The sequence below is a fragment of the Pogoniulus pusillus genome, chromosome 24, assembly GCF_015220805.1.
Source record: "Pogoniulus pusillus isolate bPogPus1 chromosome 24, bPogPus1.pri, whole genome shotgun sequence".
Classification (NCBI taxonomy): Eukaryota; Metazoa; Chordata; class Aves; order Piciformes; family Lybiidae; genus Pogoniulus; species Pogoniulus pusillus.
The window spans coordinates 311128-329547 of NC_087287.1; the positions used below are offsets into that span (position 1 = coordinate 311128).

The window sequence follows — 18420 nt, forward strand, 5'->3', positions numbered from 1 at the left end:
ACGAAGTCCACCGACTGGAGGCTTGGCGGTACCGCTGCCTCCGCTCGGCCCCGGCGCTGCCAGGGCTGACCGGCCGGAGGGTGCGCTGCTGGCTGGGTCTGCCTGGCAGTAAGGAGCAAGAGGCGTCTGGCAGGCTCTTGTGTCCGTTCTTCTCCGACTGACAGCCACTTTGTTGCCAAGAGGTGTGACAAGCTCTGCGGCATTCGGTTCCTCCACGCACACGTTCCAGAGAGCTTCTGGCTCCGAAGCCTTTGGGCTGCCTCCCTGTCATCTTCCCGATCTCCGCTGAGAGCCATGCCTTTGAAGCCCAAGGAGTGCTTTGGCTATCAGCTGGCGTGTAAATCCTTCCCCTTTCAAAGGGCTGCGGAGCTGCCTTCACGCTGCCGGGATGCGCTGGAGTCATGATCACACAGCTCGCATCTCTTTTCTGCCTCACTTCTGCCATGCTCTTTACTCCAGCCACCTGCTGTGCTCCGGCTGGATTTTGATGATCAGATTGCCAAGCAAAGGGCATTCCCTGTTGTTGCTATAAAGCCCTCACCTTAGTGTACCGTTGCTACAGTGAAGAACAAACCAGTAATAACAGTATAATAACAGACATTTGCTGGACCTCAGCTTCTTTCCTACTACCAATTTCTCAAGCTGTCTGCTCCCCTCATAAGTCTCCTTTTTGTCCATTTATTATTGATCATTTAGAGCAAGAAAAGTCTGATCTTGTGAAATGTAGACCATCCCCTGACCAAAACCCTTAGCATGTGAGGTGAGCACTGTGTGCTGAAGCTCCTCACTGTGCTGCTCCGTTAGATCTTCAGTAGGTGAAGTCCCTGCAGCCAGCAGGCACAGCTGCAACCAGAGCAGGCTGCTCAAAGCTCCCAGCAACCTGACCTGCAATGGTTCTAGGGATGGGGCTGTTCCAGGGATGGGCCGATCCGGGACAGGGTGCCACCACCTTCACTGTAAAAGATGTCTTCATTCCCTTTGGTCTAAATCTCCCTGTTGTGCTTCCAAACCATCACTGCTCGGCCTGTCACAGCAGGCCCTGCTCGAAGCTCTGTCCGCAGCTCTCCTGCAGCTCCCTGTAAGCTCCACGGGAGGAGCCGGGCGGGCGGCGGCCGGCAGGGGGCGCTGCGATCGCCCGCCCTGGCGGCTGACAAGGGAAGGGGGCGGGCGGTGGCCGGCAGGGGGCGCTGCGAACGCCCGCCCTGGCGGCTGACAAGGGAAGGGGGCGGGCGCGCCGCGGCTTCAACGGCGGGGCCGTGGCACGGCTCGCAAGATGGCGGCGCCCCTGGACGTTGAGCCGTCGGCTCTCAGCCTGGAGCTGCTGCCCACCGACCCGCTGCTGCTCATCCTCAGCTTCCTCGACTACCGCGATTTGACGAGGTGCGAGGTCGGGCCCGGGGCTCCCCGTGATCCACCTGAACTGCGCTGCCACGGAGGGGAGAAGGGCAGGGCCAGGGCCGAGCCCGAGCTCGGCGGGGGGGGAGGCGCGGGGGGCAGCGGCGGGCCGGGGGCGCAGGGGAAGGGTCTGTCTGCGCCCGCCCCGGCCGGGGGCGCAGGGGAAGGGTCTGTCTGCGCCCGCCCCGGCCGGGGGCGCAGGGGAAGGGGCCGTCTGCGCCCGCCCGGGCCGGGGGCGCAGGGGAAGGGTCTGTCTGCGCCCGTCCGCCCGGTGCGCCGCGGGCAAGTGAGCGCGGCGGAGCGGCCACGGCGGCTCTGAGCTGGGCGCAACTCGGCCTTGCACGGCTCGGCGGTGTGCGGCTGGCGGGGGGGCGGACAGAGGCCTGGGGAGGGCTGTGACCGCCGCGGCGCTCCAGGCCGCTCGGTGCTCCGGAGGAGCTGCTGCCTGGACGGCGTACTCTGAGGCACCGTCCCCTTCCGGCAGCAGCGATGTTCGCAGGGGTTTGGTTTATGGCATTCCTTGTTTTGCTTCCCTCCATTATGTATCGGCCGTGCTTGTAGCCAAGTGACAACTCAGAGATGAGCCAGTGAAAGATGACTTTGTGAAATCAGTAGTTCTCCAAAACTCTTATCTGTGGGCAACCAAAGGGCTGTCCTGTCGCCAGTAAACAAGTCCAGTTTTTGAAGGATCTGTAGCTGGAGGAAAACCGAACAAAATTAAATGGGACGACTCCTTAAACAGAGGAACTTGAACCGAAGTTGCAGGCTCCTCTTGGATGCTCTACTAGGTGGCTGAAGAGTTGAGTCATATGGTGAGGATGGGAATATGTTTGTGGTTGAAACCTTACCAAGGAAGTGCAAGCACTGGCAGTGATTGAAATCGCAGTATTTAATTGGAGAGAGAGGAGTAGGTACGAGTGAAACAGAATATTGTCACGGTGTGTGAGGGGGGTGTTGTTTGGGTTGGGTTTCCCTCCACATGTCCTAGCCAGGAAAGCGAAGGACATCAGGCAGAGTTCTGTGACCGTAACATCCAAAAAAGAGATCAAACATAGGCAAAGATTACACCATTTGCCACATGCCCATGTTGCATGTTGGATCCTTTAAGAGTAGTTGGCAGTGGTGTGGTAAATGCTCTGTCTATTTTTGTTAGGTATTTAACAAAACCAGAGGGGTTTTGCTGTGCAAGAAGAGTTAAATGTCGTGTCGATTCCTTGTTTGTGAGGCCAGTACTGTCTGCACTCCTGAAAGCGTTAATCGAGGAGGTCTCTAGGCTGCATACCCTTGTTTTAGTGACACCTGTGTTCTCTGACCACCGCAAGCAGTACAGTTTCCCTGGTATTCCACAGGTTAGGTAGTCTGGGGGCCTTCAAATAATGGAAAAGCTGACAGGTGACCAGGTATTTATGCAATTAATGAGAATGGCTTTAATTGCATCTTCTAATGTCATGGTGATGCTTCCTACCAGCATCACAGGCTTGATTAATAAACACTGAAATGTCTTGCTGTTCATACCACTTGTGTATTGCCAAGGGTTTTCTAAGTAAAATATGGGAGTAAAGTAAATATGGGAACAGGCTGCGTGTGATGGTACCTCCACTGCTGCTTTGGAATACCAAGTTAGCCGGCAGCAGGAATGTAAGTTGATTGTTGTTGTCCTGTCGCGTCCAGTCAAAATTAACGATGGTTTGGGCCTGTATCCTTGTTAATGCTGCACTTGCAGTCGTGCTTTGTAGTGCAGGCTCCGTAACTTCCTGATGTAGAAGTGTTCCCTTTAATGCTACTCAGGGGAGTGGAGATGGAATTTATATGTGACCTTCATTAGAGCAAGCTTGCAGGACTGATTTCCAGGTCAGTCATCCTCTCTTTTTGGTTTCGGTCGTGAAGTTTGTTATTTAAACAACTCAAAGTGGAAAGTAATTTTGTAGTACTCAGCTCTCTGGTTTCTCTGGCTTGCTGTTGAAGCTTTCAGTAGTATGGGAAAAGAGAAGGCAGAGCCTCACAATACAGATAGTGAATTAAATCATAGTAACTGGGCTGTGCTGTTGCTGTGCTTCCACTGGTGGAGTGGAGTCACGCTGAAGTCTTCTAAACAGTGTTTATGATGGGTAGGGCTACAGGATGACCTGTTTTACGAAATGACTTAATTACTGGCAGTTCTCAGTGTGTAGAGTAGTAGTTCCTGACTGGTAGTGAAGACTTTCAGCCATGGTAAGCACAGCTCTAAGGAGGACAGCTAACTGACTTTTGAGCTAGATTTATTTCACCAGTGTGCAGTGTATTGGTTGGTGCTTATCCTCATTCCTGTTGCTGCACTTTAGTAATCAGAGTTAATGATTTTATATTTCTAGTTGCTGCTATTTAAGTCGAAGATTGAATCAGCTAACAAACCATGATCCGCTGTGGATAAGGCACTGCAAGAAGTACTGGCTCATTTCGGAGTAAGTGGGCTGGGTTTAGACCAGTTCTCTGAAAATAAGGCTTGTGTTATTGTGCTGTGTCCATCTCAGTTCTGTTTTGGTATTCACCAGCTTCAAACCAATGACAAGATAGAGGCAGTTTCCTTAAAAAGCCTCGTGAATATACAAGTCTTAATAAGTTTCATGGATGGGTAGAGAAGAGATGCCCTGTTAACGACTAGGCTGGGGGAGGAGCTGCATCTTGACCTTACCAAACACCAGATGCGCTATGGAGGAAAGTAATCTTCCAAGTGCTTCCAGATTAAACTTAATCTATTTTCTTTTTTTTTCTTTCCTCTCAATTCTTCAAGAAGTAAGATTCTCCTTTCTAGAGCCACAGAGCTCTTAAAAGTGCTGCAAAGACTTTTTAACAGTTACATTTTTATTTAGGTGTGTGAAGCTGTACTAAATCTTTTAGATTGGGCATGCTGTCTGGAGTCTGGGGAGTTGGAGTGTTTCCTAAAACAAAGATGCAAGGGCTGCTACAATTTGGAGGCAAGCATCCTTTGTCAGATGTGTCAGCACTTTTTTGGCAGCCAGTCTTCCTGTAGGCTGTTGTGCCTGTGATGAGGACTGAACATGCAAGAGTTCCTTAAAGGAAGTGGCTTTCCAGATCAGCACAGGGAGTACATTTAACTCTCTCTAAGGTTTACCTTCTTAGCCCTTCATGCTGGCTAAATAAGTTTGTGACTAATGTAGTGTCAAATTTGATTGGTGTTTTTGAAGGCCTTCTCTGTGTTTGTGTGAAACGTAGTGGGAATTAGCCATTCATGGGTTCTAAGAGTTAATAACAGACAAAAGAATACAGTTTCTACATTTCCCCCTGGTACTGAGTAGCCCAAATCTTTCCTAATTCTTTTCCAAGTTGCAGCTAAACAAATGCTGGAATTACTTGAGCTTGTGTAGCTGCACCTGGCTCAGAGTGCTCCTGACTTAATGTCACACTTTCCGCTTCTGCTGAATGCCAAATACTAACTGGTTGGGTTTAGAAGTTGAGCTTTTTAGGCTGCTGTTCAAGTCAAGTTTGCTCTTCTTTGTGCCCGTTCAAGAGAGGAAAAACGTCAGCGAAATCAGAGCTGGAAAGCCATCTTCATCAGCACCTACCGTGACCTGGGCAGATACATTCAATACTACGCGACGCTGAAAAAGGCCTGGGATGACCTAGAGAAGTACTTAGGGCAGCGGTGTCCTCGGATGATTGGGTCTCTGAAAGGTACTGGGTGATACCTGCTGTCTCTGGCAGGCTGTGTGTTGGGATGCTGGCTGGTGGGAAGCTTCCTTCTGCTTTCATCCTGGCTGGGTGCCTCAGTTACCTGAGTCTTGACAGTCCAGCAGTTGTGCTTTCCCTGCTCTCTGTAAACGAGTAAAGCAGACCACAGGTCACTGCCCCATCTTCTCTGAGAAGAAATCAGGATCATTGTTTGTGCTGCCCCATCTATCTCTTTACTTCTGGGTAATCAAGAAAACATTATATCTTTACTGCTTTTGTCTTTGGTTGCCACGACGCATTTTGTTTGTTTAACTTAATAATCCCCTTATTTCAAGGACCTGGCACCTGCTGGTGGGATTTTATTTATGAGATTGTGTTAACCTGATTAAAACACTCACATGAAAACAAGCAGCTGAAACTGAAGCCAGACGGAAAGGAAGCACTTTCCCTTTTGTAGGTCTTACCATGATTCTCTAAAGCAGGTGAATCACTGGCTGAGCAAGAATGTTTATTTCTGTTTTCAGGTACTTCCAGTGTTTCAGTTCATGAGTCTTACACAAGACATGCAGTGAGATTGTTTTTTGTGGCGAAGGGACAAAACAGCTTTTACATTTTCAGCTGTGCTCCATTCTCCATGAACTTGGCTCTCAGACCAAGCTGTTTGGTGTGACATCATCTGTGCAACTGAGAGAAATCCATAGGCAGCAATCACTTTCCTATGCAAATCTCACGTGTTTCCTCCTGCTGGTTAGTGCTGGATTCTGAAGTATTTGTGAAGAGGAGAGCATGGTTTGAACTTAATACTTACTGTTTCTCTTAGAATTCTCTTCTGTTACTGCTGTGTGTCAGCAAGCAGATGTCTTTATAGGAGAAAGCCTAAAAGCTTATACATAGCCTGGACTCTGGTGAAATGCAGGCCACAGCCTTCAGTGTTGGTGCGCATCACCAGGAGGTTGAGACAGCTGATTCTGCTGCTTTACTCTGCTGAGACCACACCTGGTCCAGCTCTGCAGCCCTCAGCACATGAAGGACGTGGACCTCTTGGAGTGGGGCCAGAGAAGGGTTGAAGCCCTCTGCTACGGGGACAGGCTGAGAGAGTTGGGCTTGTTCAGCCTGGAGAAGGCTCCAGGAGAGAACCTGGAAGGGGGGGAGCAATTGGAAAGATGAGGACAGAATGTTGAGCAGGGCCTGTTGTGACAGGACAAGGAGCGAGGGTGTGAAACAAAACCACAGAGATTTAGACCGGATAGAAGAGAGAAATGTTAGACACTGGGGGTCGTGAGACACTGTCCCAAGTTGCTCAGTGAGGTGGGAGATGCTCCATGCCTGGAATCATTGCAGGTCAGGTTGTCTGGGGCTCTGAGCAACCTGCTCTGTTTGCAGCTGTCCCTGCGGACTGCAGGGTGTTGGTCTGGATGACCTTTAAAGGTCCTTTCCAACCTAAAATGTTCTAGGATGATTCTACCCATGCCTTCATTTCTGTATCTGCTGCTGCTCCGCTGAAACCATAGTTTGACTCGAGTATGAAGAAGCACTGAACTGTCAGTCAGGTGTTTTCTTAACAATTGAAAGGTATCTGGGTTGGAGGTGTCAAAATAAAGATTTTTAACATAGTTTTACTTCAGAAATCCTCCCAAGGAGTTTGGTGCAATGAAGCTTCTCTTTATCTATAGGAAGACAAAAAAAAAATGATCAGTTTCCACACATGTGTAGTGACAGCAGGTTTCAGCAGGAGCTCTCCTGTAACTTACACCTTTTTAATACCATTTGTACAGAATGTTCTTTCCATGGGTTGTTAAATTGTGCCATATAAATGAAAAGAGGGATGAAAATGAAAAGGATTTAAAAAACAAATCACCCAACCCCCTTTGACTGGAACAGACCACACAGGCCACCCAGTTGATCTTTGCTGGAAGTGAGGGTTCGGAAACCCTCTGAAGTGTGGGAGGGGAGCACGAGAGTAGTTATTCCCCACCCCTTTACAAAAATCCCTCTGTTAGAACCCATTTATTGCTTCAAATTCCAGCAGAGTGGTGGCTGCAGCCAGTGTTTCTTTGTTAGCGATTGGTCTAGCAGCTGAAAAAAGCAACCCTTGGAATGAAGAAACCGAAGAATAAAATCAGTATTGCCTAAAAATTTTACCTGGAACTTCGTAGAATCACAGAATGTCAGGGGCTGGAAGGGACCTTGAAAGCTCATCCAGTCTAACCCCCCTGCCAGAGCAGGATCTCCTATAGCAGATCACACAGGAACACATCCAGGCAGGTTTTGAATATCTCTAGTGGGAGACTCCACAACTCCCCTGGGCAGCCTGCTCCAGGGTTCTGTCACCCTCACAGTGAAAAAATTCCTCCTCATGTTTAAATGAAACTTCCTATGCCTCAGCTTCCACGCATTGCCCCTTGTGCTGGCACTGGGCATCACCCAGCAGAGCCTGGCTCCAGCTTCCTGGCACTCACCTTTATGTATTTATAATCACTGCTGAGGTCACGTCTCAGTCTCCTTCCAGCAGCACAGCCCCAGCTTCCTCAGGCTCTCCTAACAGAGATGTTCCATTCCCTTCAGCATCTTTGTGGCTTTGGGCTGGACACTCTCAAGCAGTTCTATGTCCCTCTTGAATTGGACGGCCCAGAACTGGACACAGGACTCCAGATGTGGTCTCGGCAGGGCAGAGTAGAGGAGGTGGAGAGCCTCTCTCGACCTACTAACCACAGCCCTTCTAACCCACCCCAGAATGGCATGGCCCCTCCTGGCCACAAGAGCACACTGCTGGCTCATGGTCAATCTCCCATCCACTAGGATCCCCAGATCCTTTCCCCCTTTGCTGTCTTCCGACAGCTCAGTCCCCAACCTGTGCTGATCCCTGGGGTTGTTCTTTCCCAGATGCAAGACTCTACACTTGCCCTTGTTGAATTTCATTCATTTTCTCCCTGCCCACCCTTCCAGCCTGTCCAAGTCTGGCTGAATGGCAGCACAGCCTTCTGGTGTGGCAGCCACTCCACCCAGCTTGGTGTCATCAGCAAACTTGCTGACAGTGCACTCTGTGCCCTCATCCAGGTCCTTGATGAATATCTTGAACAGAACTGGTCCCAGCCCTGACCTCTGTGGGATTCCACTAGTTACAGGCCTCCAACTAGACTTCATCCCATTGACCACAACTCTTTGACTTCTTTCTTTCAACTGGTTCCCAGTCCGTCTCACTACCCAGTCATACAGACCACACTGCCTCAGTTTAGCCAGAAGGATGCTGTGGGAGACAGTGTCAAATGTTTACTTGATCAGCTAATGACAACGTTGTGGGAAAAGGTTCCCTGCACTTTGTGAGTGCTTTGTGCTCGAGTCAGGCCCAGTGTGACTGTTGAATGGGGATTGCTGCTGTATTAATTACTCAGCTAATGTCATCAGCTTCCTTTCAAATTTCTGTAGCACTCATTCTGTGTCTCCATCAAACACTGACTCAAGTCCATGTTTGTTTGACCAAGGCACTTATAAACTCAGTGCTTTTTGATGAAAATAGTTGATTTTTAGTGATTCTGGTTACTGGCATGAATTTAATCAGTGAAAGATTCTTGAAGCCATGCCAGTAGGCAACTGCAGCCCAAAGTTGCTTTCGTGTGTCTGTTAGCTCACTTACTTTGGATTGTAAGTGGCAAAATGCTTTGATCCTCGTTATCCTTTTGTAGACCATTAAAAACATAAACCCAGCATGCTAAGGCTGCTGAGGCTTCTTAAAATTCTTTGTGGCAGCTGAAACCATGCTGTTAGGTCCAGAATGTGCCTTGGTTCTTACCAAGCTTTGATGGAGTGGTGCACGGCACCATTTCCAAGGAGAGGTCTGAACACAAGCTCTCATGTTCCCCACTGGGAGGAGCAGCCTGCTGGCACCTAGGGCAGAGCAGCTGAGCAGCGTTACCTTGGTTGCCTCTCCAGACTGCCTCTTCATGCCCTGTCTGTCTGTGTACACAGAGAGTGTGCGGGAGGAAGATCTGGACGCTGTGGAAGCTCAGATAGGCTGCAAGCTGCCCGAGGACTATCGGTGTTCATTCCGTATTCACAATGGACAGAAGCTGGTTGTGCCTGGGTAAGGAGCCAAAGCTGCACACCAAGTGCTTTGTTCCTTTTGTGTTTCTTGGGGAGTTTATTTATTAAAAGGTTACACTGTCTGCCAAACAGCATAAGGGAATCTTGATGCTTCTAAAACTGGCTGCCTTCTGGTCCCAGCAGTAATGGAAAATGGAGTGCAGATTTCTAATTGCTCCACTGACTCCAGCCCTTTCAGCCCTGTTTCTTAGGGAGAAGCCTTTTGCTTTTTTGCAGTGACTAAAACTTCCAACTGTTGGACTTTTAATCATACCTCTACAAGTTGCTCCCCTGAAGTTTCCCTTTTGTATTGCATGAGTAAATTATCCTCCTGCACTCTTCAGGCTTCATTTTTTTAAGAGCTTTGTTTCTTTAAAATGGTTAGGGAATAGCTGTCAAACCGAGGTGGTCATTACAAGGAGAATCAAAAGGTGAGTTCTGCAAATCACCTTTTCTCTGCAGAAGATTTTACAAATTTATGTGGTTGCAGCAATTAAGAATTTTATTTATGTTGAGGTTGGAATGACAGTGACCACCATAACTTCCTATCTTCCAGCCGTAGACATTGTTTTCAGATCAGCACTTTTTATGCAACCATAGGGATGACTTCTGTTTCCTTTTCAAGGAGAGACATTTTTAGAGAGGAGATAGGTGCCCTAGTTCTGTATACTTCAAATGGAGTTCTGCACCTCGTGTGCTTCCTGCTCTTCCTACTCCTTTCTCACTCCCACAAAGCCTTTACTGAGATGACGTGCCTGTGGAAGGGTGCAGGAGCAGCTACATGCCTTTGGCCACACCTTTCAGCTTGAACAACTGCCAGTGGTCTGTGGTCCATTGCTGCATCCTCAGAGTGAAGGTCTGATGACAAACCTTGTTGGTGGGGCACTGGCTGGGGAGCTAGTTTAGGCTGATGTGGGACATTGGAGCAATAAAGGCTGCCACTGTGCATGGAAGGTGTGGGCTTACTATTGGGGACAGGCTTGATTGTCTGTGGGGGATGACTGCTGGCAGCATCAGGTGTAGGCAAGGGAAGGCTGTGCAGCAAGTTGTTGGCACATTAGATCAGACCTGGAGGAGACTCAGGACTAGTTGTTATTGTTAGATGCTTCAGGATTCTGTGCCTGGATGTCAGCATGGCTTTCCAAAGTGCAGAATGTGTGAATTCCAGGCAAAGCTCTGTTAGGAAGAGGAGTGGAACCTGTTGCCCAGGATGGGGGCAGGTTATGTCATGCTGACATGTGGCAGCTTGCATCTGTGTCACTGCTTTCACAGTACTGGGGAAAGCTTAGTAAGAGCGCAGCTGAGACTGCCAGTGAAAGGCAGATTAGAAGGGAACATGGGTGTGAGGTGTGCAATACAGGTTTGTGTATTGCTGTAGAGTGTGCCCTTGGTTAGTAGCTGATTAATTTGCTCATGTTACCGCTTGGTATCATTCTTCTGCTGACTGCCCCCTTATTACGTTGCCTGGTTTATTTTGCCCCAAGCTCTCTAGCCCAGTATCATCAATGACATTAACTTCATTCTCACCTCCACTCCTCATCTACTCCATGTTTCAGATTAGTGCCGCTTTTCCCCCGAATATGTATATTCTTACGTGCAGAGAGGCTCCTTTTACTGTCTTAAGTGTCACTTCCTTATTGTCAAAACCAAAGGAAGCAAAACACCCATCCTCTGTTGTGATGCTTACAAAGAGCTAGAGGAAGAATTTGGGACAGGCAGGGGCTGGTCTTGCCGTGCTGATGGATACAGTGCGCCTGTTCACTTTTGGCTGCATGCTTGAGTTCTGCTGAGACCGAGTCTCTTCCTCGCTGCTTATTGTTCTTGTTTATTGTGATAGTAGGCTTGGTGGAAATATAGTGTGTGTCTAGGGCACTGGTAGAACCAGTGCTCAGAGCAGATTGGAAGCTCTCTTTGCCTCATGAGTGGAATCTCTGTTGACCTTTCCTTTCTTTCATGATTCCAGCCTGATGGGGAGTATGGCGCTGTCAAACCACTACCGCTCTGAAGACTTGCTGGACATTGACACGGCAGCAGGAGGCTTTCAGCAGAGGCTGGGGCTGAAGCAATGCCTTCCTCTTACCTTCTGCATTCATACTGGCCTGAGCCAGTACATGGCCCTGGAGAGTGTGGAGGGGCGAAATAAATACGAGATCTTCTATCAGTGCCCAGTAAGGAGGACATGTTTATGCTGGCCAGTGTCCTTTCTGTTGACTGATGGTGCCCCTTTGCTTGTTATCAGATACCTGGAGTGCTTTGCTTGACTCCAAGTGAATGCTAAGAGAGAACAGTAAAGACAAACATGTAAACTTGGTTTCAAAGCTATGAGCCTTAGGGGAATGTCCAAGTCATGTGTTCAGTAATCATGTGGGCACTTGTGGGGACAGGCATGCACTGGAATATCTGACTGGGGGTATAATGATGTAGGTTTTGTCAATACAGGAGCAGTGTTCTCTGTGTTGTGTTTCAGGTCTTGACTTTTAACTTTGCAAGCCTCCTGCTCTCCTTCTAACACATCCATGAACTTCTTTCCCTTTTAGGACCAAATGGCTCGCAACCCATCTGCTATTGATATGTTCATCACAGGTAATGCCATTTTAACCATGTTTTAATGGCACTGTTCAGACAGTGCACCTCAGTACAACTGGAGCCTAAGAAAGGTGCTACTTGCAAGACTCTAACCTACTTCAAAACAGCAGCAGCTCCTTGCAATGAGATGCAAGTTTTCTATCAAAGCTCATCCTCTGTGTGTCTTGCGTACAAACCCCTCAGTGTAAAAACCTAACAAGATGAGCAAAACCTGAGGTTAGCCATCTCAGGGGTGCTGTAACCAGTTATTAAATACATCACCCAGCTGGACAGAGAGATGGATTTATTTTTTTCCCAGTAGTTTTTGTAACCATATTAGAAGTTGGAAGTATTTCATGTCCTTTAATGAAATCTAATCTACAGATGGCAAAGAAAAGCTAACTGGATTGTCCTTAGAACAAAGCAAACAAAAAAGCAGGCAAAGAGAAATCTCTTGCTGTTTGGTTGTGTAGTAATCTGTTGTCATCAGTCTGAAGTGCATTGGCTGGAATAATGGTTTGAGTATTTCTTAATTCACTAGAATCTGGCTACCCCTAAATTAATTCCCTTCAGTGGGAAAGGAGATGTGTAATAAATGGCACTAAACTGAATATTAAAACGTAGCCTTTCATATCTCTTAGAATGTTGGACAGTGCTAAGGCAGTGCTGTTTGGGGTTGAAGGTAGCTAAATCTTGGCCACACTGATTTCAGGAAACCTTTCTCTGTGTTGATTGTCTGGACTTACTTCAGTGTGAAGGTGTCAACCTGTCCCCTGGTTTGCAAAGCTCTTGCTGCAGAATGGCTTGCGTGCTTTAGAACCATCATGGAAGTATACAGCAAAAGCTCAGGAGTTGGATTCCTTGCCCTGTTCCACCTGAGAATCACAGAATCATTTAGGCTGGGAAAAAACTTTAACAACACAGCATTCAACCATTAACCCAACACTACCAAGCCTGCTGCTAAGTGAAGCTGTCCCTAGGTAATGGCAGTAGGTGTATGAAAAACTCTTCTCAGACAATGGCTGTGAGGTTCTTCAGCACGTTGTCCAGCTTTGGTCTTCTGGCTTTGTAGCAAGACTGCAGAGTATGCCTGTGACTTACTTGTCTTATCCCTGTTTTTAAGGAGAGGGAAATTCTGCAGCTTGCACTTTATTGGTTAGAAAAAGCTGCATATCAAAACTAAGTCCATAAATCCACCCCCAAGCCTGCATGCCTCTTGTAGGTAGAAGCAGCTGTACAAGTAATGTAGCCACTGTTGATCTTTGCCACTCACAGCAGAAGAGTCGTGAGCAGGAAGCCAGGTGATGAGAGACACCAGCACCTGAAGGCCGTGACTGTTATGCAGCATACTTAGCTAGGAGGTTTTCTGTTTGTTGGGTCATTTCTGGCACTCTTAGCTCTCAGCCCTTGCCTGGCCTCTGTTGGTAGGATGGGCTGGAATGTTGATCGACTCATCTCGGTGAGTCTGAGAGTTTGTTATAGATCCATTCAAAGCTCAAAGTGCTTTGTAATGCACTGAGTGCTGTAATGTGGTCTGCATGTCCTTAAGAGTGCTTTCTTCTTTGGCACCTAGGTACATCGTACTTGGAGTGGTTTACATCCTACGTAAACCAAGTTGTAACTGGTGGTTACCCTATCATCAGAGACCAGATTTTCAGGTACTGTCTGGAATTTATAACCTCACTGCAAGGTTTTGATGCTTCTTTTGGAAGGCTGACTTGTTTCCTAGTAGTTACGGGTGTCTGATATAAAAGATAATTGTGGACAGAGGAGAAAATATGCCAGACTTACTGCAGGTGAAACTGTAAGGCAATGATTACAGAATCATTTATTTTTTTTTAACCAGAAGCTTCAGAAGTTGCAACTTTGCCTTATGGAACCATAATTTTGCATTATAGCTGCTTTGGAGTTTAGCTAACAGCATAATTATTCTGCTTGCCATGAGGGTGCTGCTGCAGAACTGTTCTGAGTTACTAATAAATCAATTGCTTCGGTGAGCTGGTCTCTACAATAACACATCAGTCTTCATGCAGGTTTTATTTCTTTAGTTGTAAGCCAGAACCTCAAGTGTGTCAAACCAAGATACTGCAGAACCACATTCCTGCTCTGTAAATTAATTTGCTGTGGGAGCTGCTAGGTTTGGGTTTTCAAACAACATCATGACAGATCTCCATTAAACAAGGGTGTCTTCAGTGCCTTCAGATCAGCTTGCACACCCAGCTTGGTGTGAGCAGTGATGCAGGCACAGAGGCCCGTGCTGTAGGTGTTGGGGAAGTCTATCGGGTGAAGACGCTGCATATATCCCCTGTTTAACTGGAGGTGACAAGAATTACTTTTAACCTAACAGCAGTCTGCTCTTTTTAGTAAATAACCAATCCCTTCGTGTTCAGCTTTCTGTGTGGAATGTAAAGAGCTGTTAGAGTGAATGCTTTCCTTTCTGCAGGTATGTGCATGACAAAGAATGTGTTGCCACCACAGGAGACATCACTGTTTCAGTCTCCACATCTTTTCTACCTGAGCTCAGTTCTGTGCATCCACCGCATTATTTCTTCACTTACAGAATCAGGTAAAATAGTAACTACATTAACTCTTGCAGCACAGGAAATGCTTGTGTGATGTTCAAAGGATCAGTTTTGCACATCTGTGCTTAGCACTCCTGAACACACTAAAATGAACAGGATGTGCACAATGTGCTGTAATTCCTAATAAAACCAAAACTAAATCATTTTGTGCCAGCTCTGCAGAGTACCAGTCAAGGTGGTCAAGTGATGGGTGGAGGAAGGAAGCTACCAGCAACTCTTGTGAGTTAGAAAAGGGATAAATAACAATAGACGGTGGAGCAGAGGTGTAGAGATGAATCCCAAGAGCTGATTCAGCGTTCTTTGCTTTAGTGGGTTTTCTGATCAGTCTGCTGAGAGAGATCTCAAGGATACCAAAGCATTTCCTCAAGTGTCTGGAAGTAGTTAACCGTGAAGTGTGATGTTTGGCTTCCAGAATTGAAATGTCCAAAGATGCTCTTCCCGAGAAGGCTTGTCAGCTGGACAGTCGATACTGGAGAATAATAAATGCCAAAGGTGATGTAGAAGAAGTGCAGGGTCCTGGAGTAGTTGGTGAGTAGAAGATTGTTTTTACAAGCTTGGTAGAGGGTGTTTTTGTGATAAATGTACAGGTTATGAAAGTTATGAGCTGTTCCTGATGATGACAGAGGGTAGGAGTTGTATGGAGCTAGCTTGAAAGGAGGTAAGTGTGCTTGAGCTTTGTCTTTGAAGTTGTTTTACAAGGGATGTCTGAACATGTGGATAGTTAACTGCTCTTCAGATGTTAGGTTCACATCAGTAATTGCTGAAGATCATTCCTGCATTCGCTGCAGTGTAACATCTGCCTGATTCTGCTGTGGGGTGCAAGTGCTTTAGCAGACTGCTCCATTTTTGTTGCCCTCGAGTCATATTTTACCATACTTTACCAACAGGGGAGTTTCCAATCATCAGTCCAGGGAGAGTCTATGAGTACACCAGCTGTACTACATTCTCCACCACATCTGGGTACATGGAGGGCTACTACACCTTCCGGTGCCTCTACTACAAGGAAAAATTCTTCAACGTCACAATTCCCAGATTCCATATGGTGTGTCCAACATTCAAGGTGTCCATAGCACGAATGGTGAGTGGAGATTTTTAGTGAGGAAGGAACATAACTGAACAGGTTGATAACTCCATAGAAAGCATGCTTCAGCTAAGGTCAAGTTCAGCAGCTGTGGTAAGCTTTGTAGCTGTTCGTACATGGTTAAAGCCATGCGTCCTCATTGCTTTGACGTGTAAATCTACCAGGTCATCTCCATAGCCTCAGCCCTAGGCTTTCATGGGAAGCTATGTGTGGCTACAGGTTTTCCTCCTCAAGCCCTCACCTCTGTCTGATATGAAAGCCAAACCTGGTTGTATTGGTGAAATCAGGAGGCCCGTGGGCTCTTGCCAGAGGCTGAATGTGAGCAGCCTGTGTTGCGTCTGAGCACAGAAATGCATACAAGTGTCTGTGTGTGGCTGTTCAGGGCACGTTTCGGACTCCTTGACTTGTACCCTTTGCTGTTTGGATCTTGTAAGTTTTGTACGTCTCCTTTTTTCACCAAGCAAAGTATCAGCAGTTCACAAATGATGGAGGTCTGGGTGATGTGCAGTAGTTCTGCCATGTGCATTCCAGAGTCAGTGGCTGTGCAGAGGAGTACAGTGCTTGTCTTGCTGCTAACTACAATGCACCTGTAGTCTGGAGACTGCAAGTGAGCTGTGGAGTTTCCCCCTTTGCTCTGGCACCTTTAGAGAGTCTTCTTTATTTTAGCACTGGCATAGTTCTTGTTTAGTGACTAACTCAGTGCTTGCAGAGAACTTGAAAGTGCTCCTGGGAGTAGACATCTTCTTGTCCACTTGGTCAGATTATTGGAGTGGTTTGGGACGCTCATAAGCAGTAACTCCATCAACTGGTGCCAGCATCTCATGTTTCTAGCAGAAAATAGCACCTCCTAACTCTTGCCTATGTTTATGGGGGTGGTTGTCACCTGCTCAGCTCACTGTAACAATAATTTGCTTTTCTATCTTGCTCTACCTCTGATTTCAAAGGTAGTCACAGCTCTGTGCTTCTAAACTGCTTTTATCAAAAGAGACCATCAGCTGCCAGGAGAAGTGGCATAGCTAAGGTGCCAAGTGGTGGCTTTTCATAGCTGCACCTATGGAGTAGTGAAGACTGGTGGAGATTCACTGACTTAAAGGTCAGGTGGCTTGGCAGAGCGCCCTCTGGTGCAGATTAAACTTTGGAGTTGTAAGGAGATGCTTTGAGGATGTGGAGCACCATGTCTGCCCCAGCTAAGTGACAGTAGTATAGCCCAAAGCACGCTGGGTAATTGCTGGGGGCTTTGAGGGAGCTGGACTCAGTCTGGGTGTGTTTTGTGTCAGGAGACCAGCCACAATGAGTATGCAGTGGACGAGGATGAGGACTCCACAGACACTGACGAGTACGAAGAGCGGCGGCGAGTGCTGGACATCCCCGCGCCCTCGGGACGCTGCCCGCACCACACCTGATGGCAGCACGACACAGACTGCTCCTGGGGCTCTGCATAAGGACGCTTGTGACTGCTGTACGTGGGCTCTGCTGCTCGGCAGGGCAGCCAGCACCAGTGCTGGTGCCAGCTTTGATACTCTTCAAAGTACAACTTGTTTTTTCTGTTTTGGATGTGAGAAAGGGGCGGGGCGGGGAGGGAGGGGGAGATAGGGAGAAGAAGAAAAAGTATTTGGGCTTTGTTCACTTTTTTCCCCAAAGTGCAAACCAGCTTGATCACACCTGACAGCATTAAACTCTTCACCCAGCTGTGGTCACGTTGCAGAGGGGGTGTGGGGGTGTTTTTGTACAATAGCAACGCACCAGATGGCAAAGGAAGGGCTCTCATCCTCCTCCCTGAGCTTCTGCTGCTGACTCCTAGCAATGACACTTGCCCTTTGGTCTGTGAATCCTATCTGGGTAAGATCAGGTGCTCTTATGTGCTTTTTTTTCTTAACACAGAAGTGACAGAAACATTCTGGTCCTCAGATCCATAAATTAGGATTGAAGCTGGCCTTACTTTGTAGACAATCCATCTTTTAGCTTAATTCTCTAAGTGACTGACTGGGGTGATGCCTTTTGGAATGTAGTGCACATGCAGAATCTGCCACATGCAGCCAAGGATTTCTCACTGACTAGAGTATGACTTTGTAAATATCTTTTGAGTTTGTTTGCTTTGTTTTCTTTTTTTCTTTTTATGAGGTTTGCTGTTCTGACTTTTTCATAGGTGATAAATCCATGTTGAAATACCATGTTTCCTGGAATCCTTTCAGGATTTTTGTAGCTAGGCCCAAATAAAAGCAGGAAAATGAAAAAAAGGGATCTGTCTGCCAGATAACCAGAAACTTTCTATTTAAAAAAGTATCTGTTTGCTTTGTCACTTTTGTTTTGTTCCCACTGTCATTGATAAACGTCTGCCTGCTTTGCAATGCTACATGGGACTGGCCCTGCCAGGACCTGAGCAGTAACTGTGACTGGTGTCCTTTTGACACCTAGAATAAGTAGCTCCAATACGTGGTTCCAGCTGCTTGTTCCCTTACTGACTACTGCTACAGAATGCCTGGTTTGTTTATGACACCCTCCATGTGCTCATCTTTCTCAAGTGCCACATAGCTTTTGGATCCTCCACAGAAGTACAAGGTAGAAACCAAGTGTTGGGTGTGACCCCTAGGAAACATCTGAGGAGGCACCTGCCTTTGTGCTGTCCCTCAGTCTGAGCAGACTGTGAATTGCCGGAGTGTTTTTAAAACCTTTCCATGTTGATCATGCCTCAGAGGAGAGAATGTGATGTTCGATCCCAACGCAAGGAAATCAGACTGTTGGAGTGAGTCCAGAGGAGGGCCACAAAGATGCTCAGAGGGCTGCAGCAGCTCTGCTGTGAGGACAGACTACAAGAGTTGGGGCTCTGCAGCCTGGAGAAGAGAAGGCATTGAGGAGACCTTGGAGTGGCCTTCCAGTATCTGAAGGGGGCTCCAGGAGGGCTGGGGAGGGACTGTTTATAAGGTGTTCTAATGACAAGACAAGTAATGGGTTTAAACTGGCAGAGGGGAGATTTAAACTGGATGTTAGGAAGAAGTTCTTTCCAGTGAGGGTTGTGAGACACTGGCACAGGTTGCCCAGGGAGGTTGT

At 47.5% G+C, this 18420-nt stretch overlaps 1 protein-coding gene across 1 annotated transcript; it reads left to right on the forward strand.

Annotated features, from left to right (window-relative positions):
* The first annotated feature begins 1202 nt into the window (after positions 1-1202).
* On the forward strand, positions 1203-17609 carry FBXO3 (F-box protein 3). Its single transcript, XM_064162974.1, has 11 exons — positions 1203-1380; positions 3747-3836; positions 4904-5067; positions 9031-9145; positions 11108-11312; positions 11682-11727; positions 13283-13367; positions 14153-14275; positions 14704-14819; positions 15179-15369; positions 16650-17609. Exons 1-11 carry the CDS (start codon positions 1274-1276, stop codon positions 16773-16775), a joined length of 1368 nt encoding a protein of 455 aa, XP_064019044.1. The 5' UTR covers positions 1203-1273; the 3' UTR covers positions 16776-17609.
* Positions 17610-18420: the final 811 nt, after the last annotated feature.

Bases quoted from the DNA above. Each gene is read 5' to 3' on its own strand.
- FBXO3 (XM_064162974.1), top strand. From the start codon at position 1,274: ATGGCGGCGCCCCTGGACGTTGAGCCGTCGGCTCTCAGCCTGGAGCTG. The intron at 11,728-13,282 runs GTAATGCCATTT...TTTGGCACCTAG, and splicing joins TATTGATATGTTCATCACAG to GTACATCGTACTTGGAGTGG. The intron at 14,276-14,703 runs GTAAAATAGTAA...TTTGGCTTCCAG, and splicing joins TTCTTCACTTACAGAATCAG to AATTGAAATGTCCAAAGATG.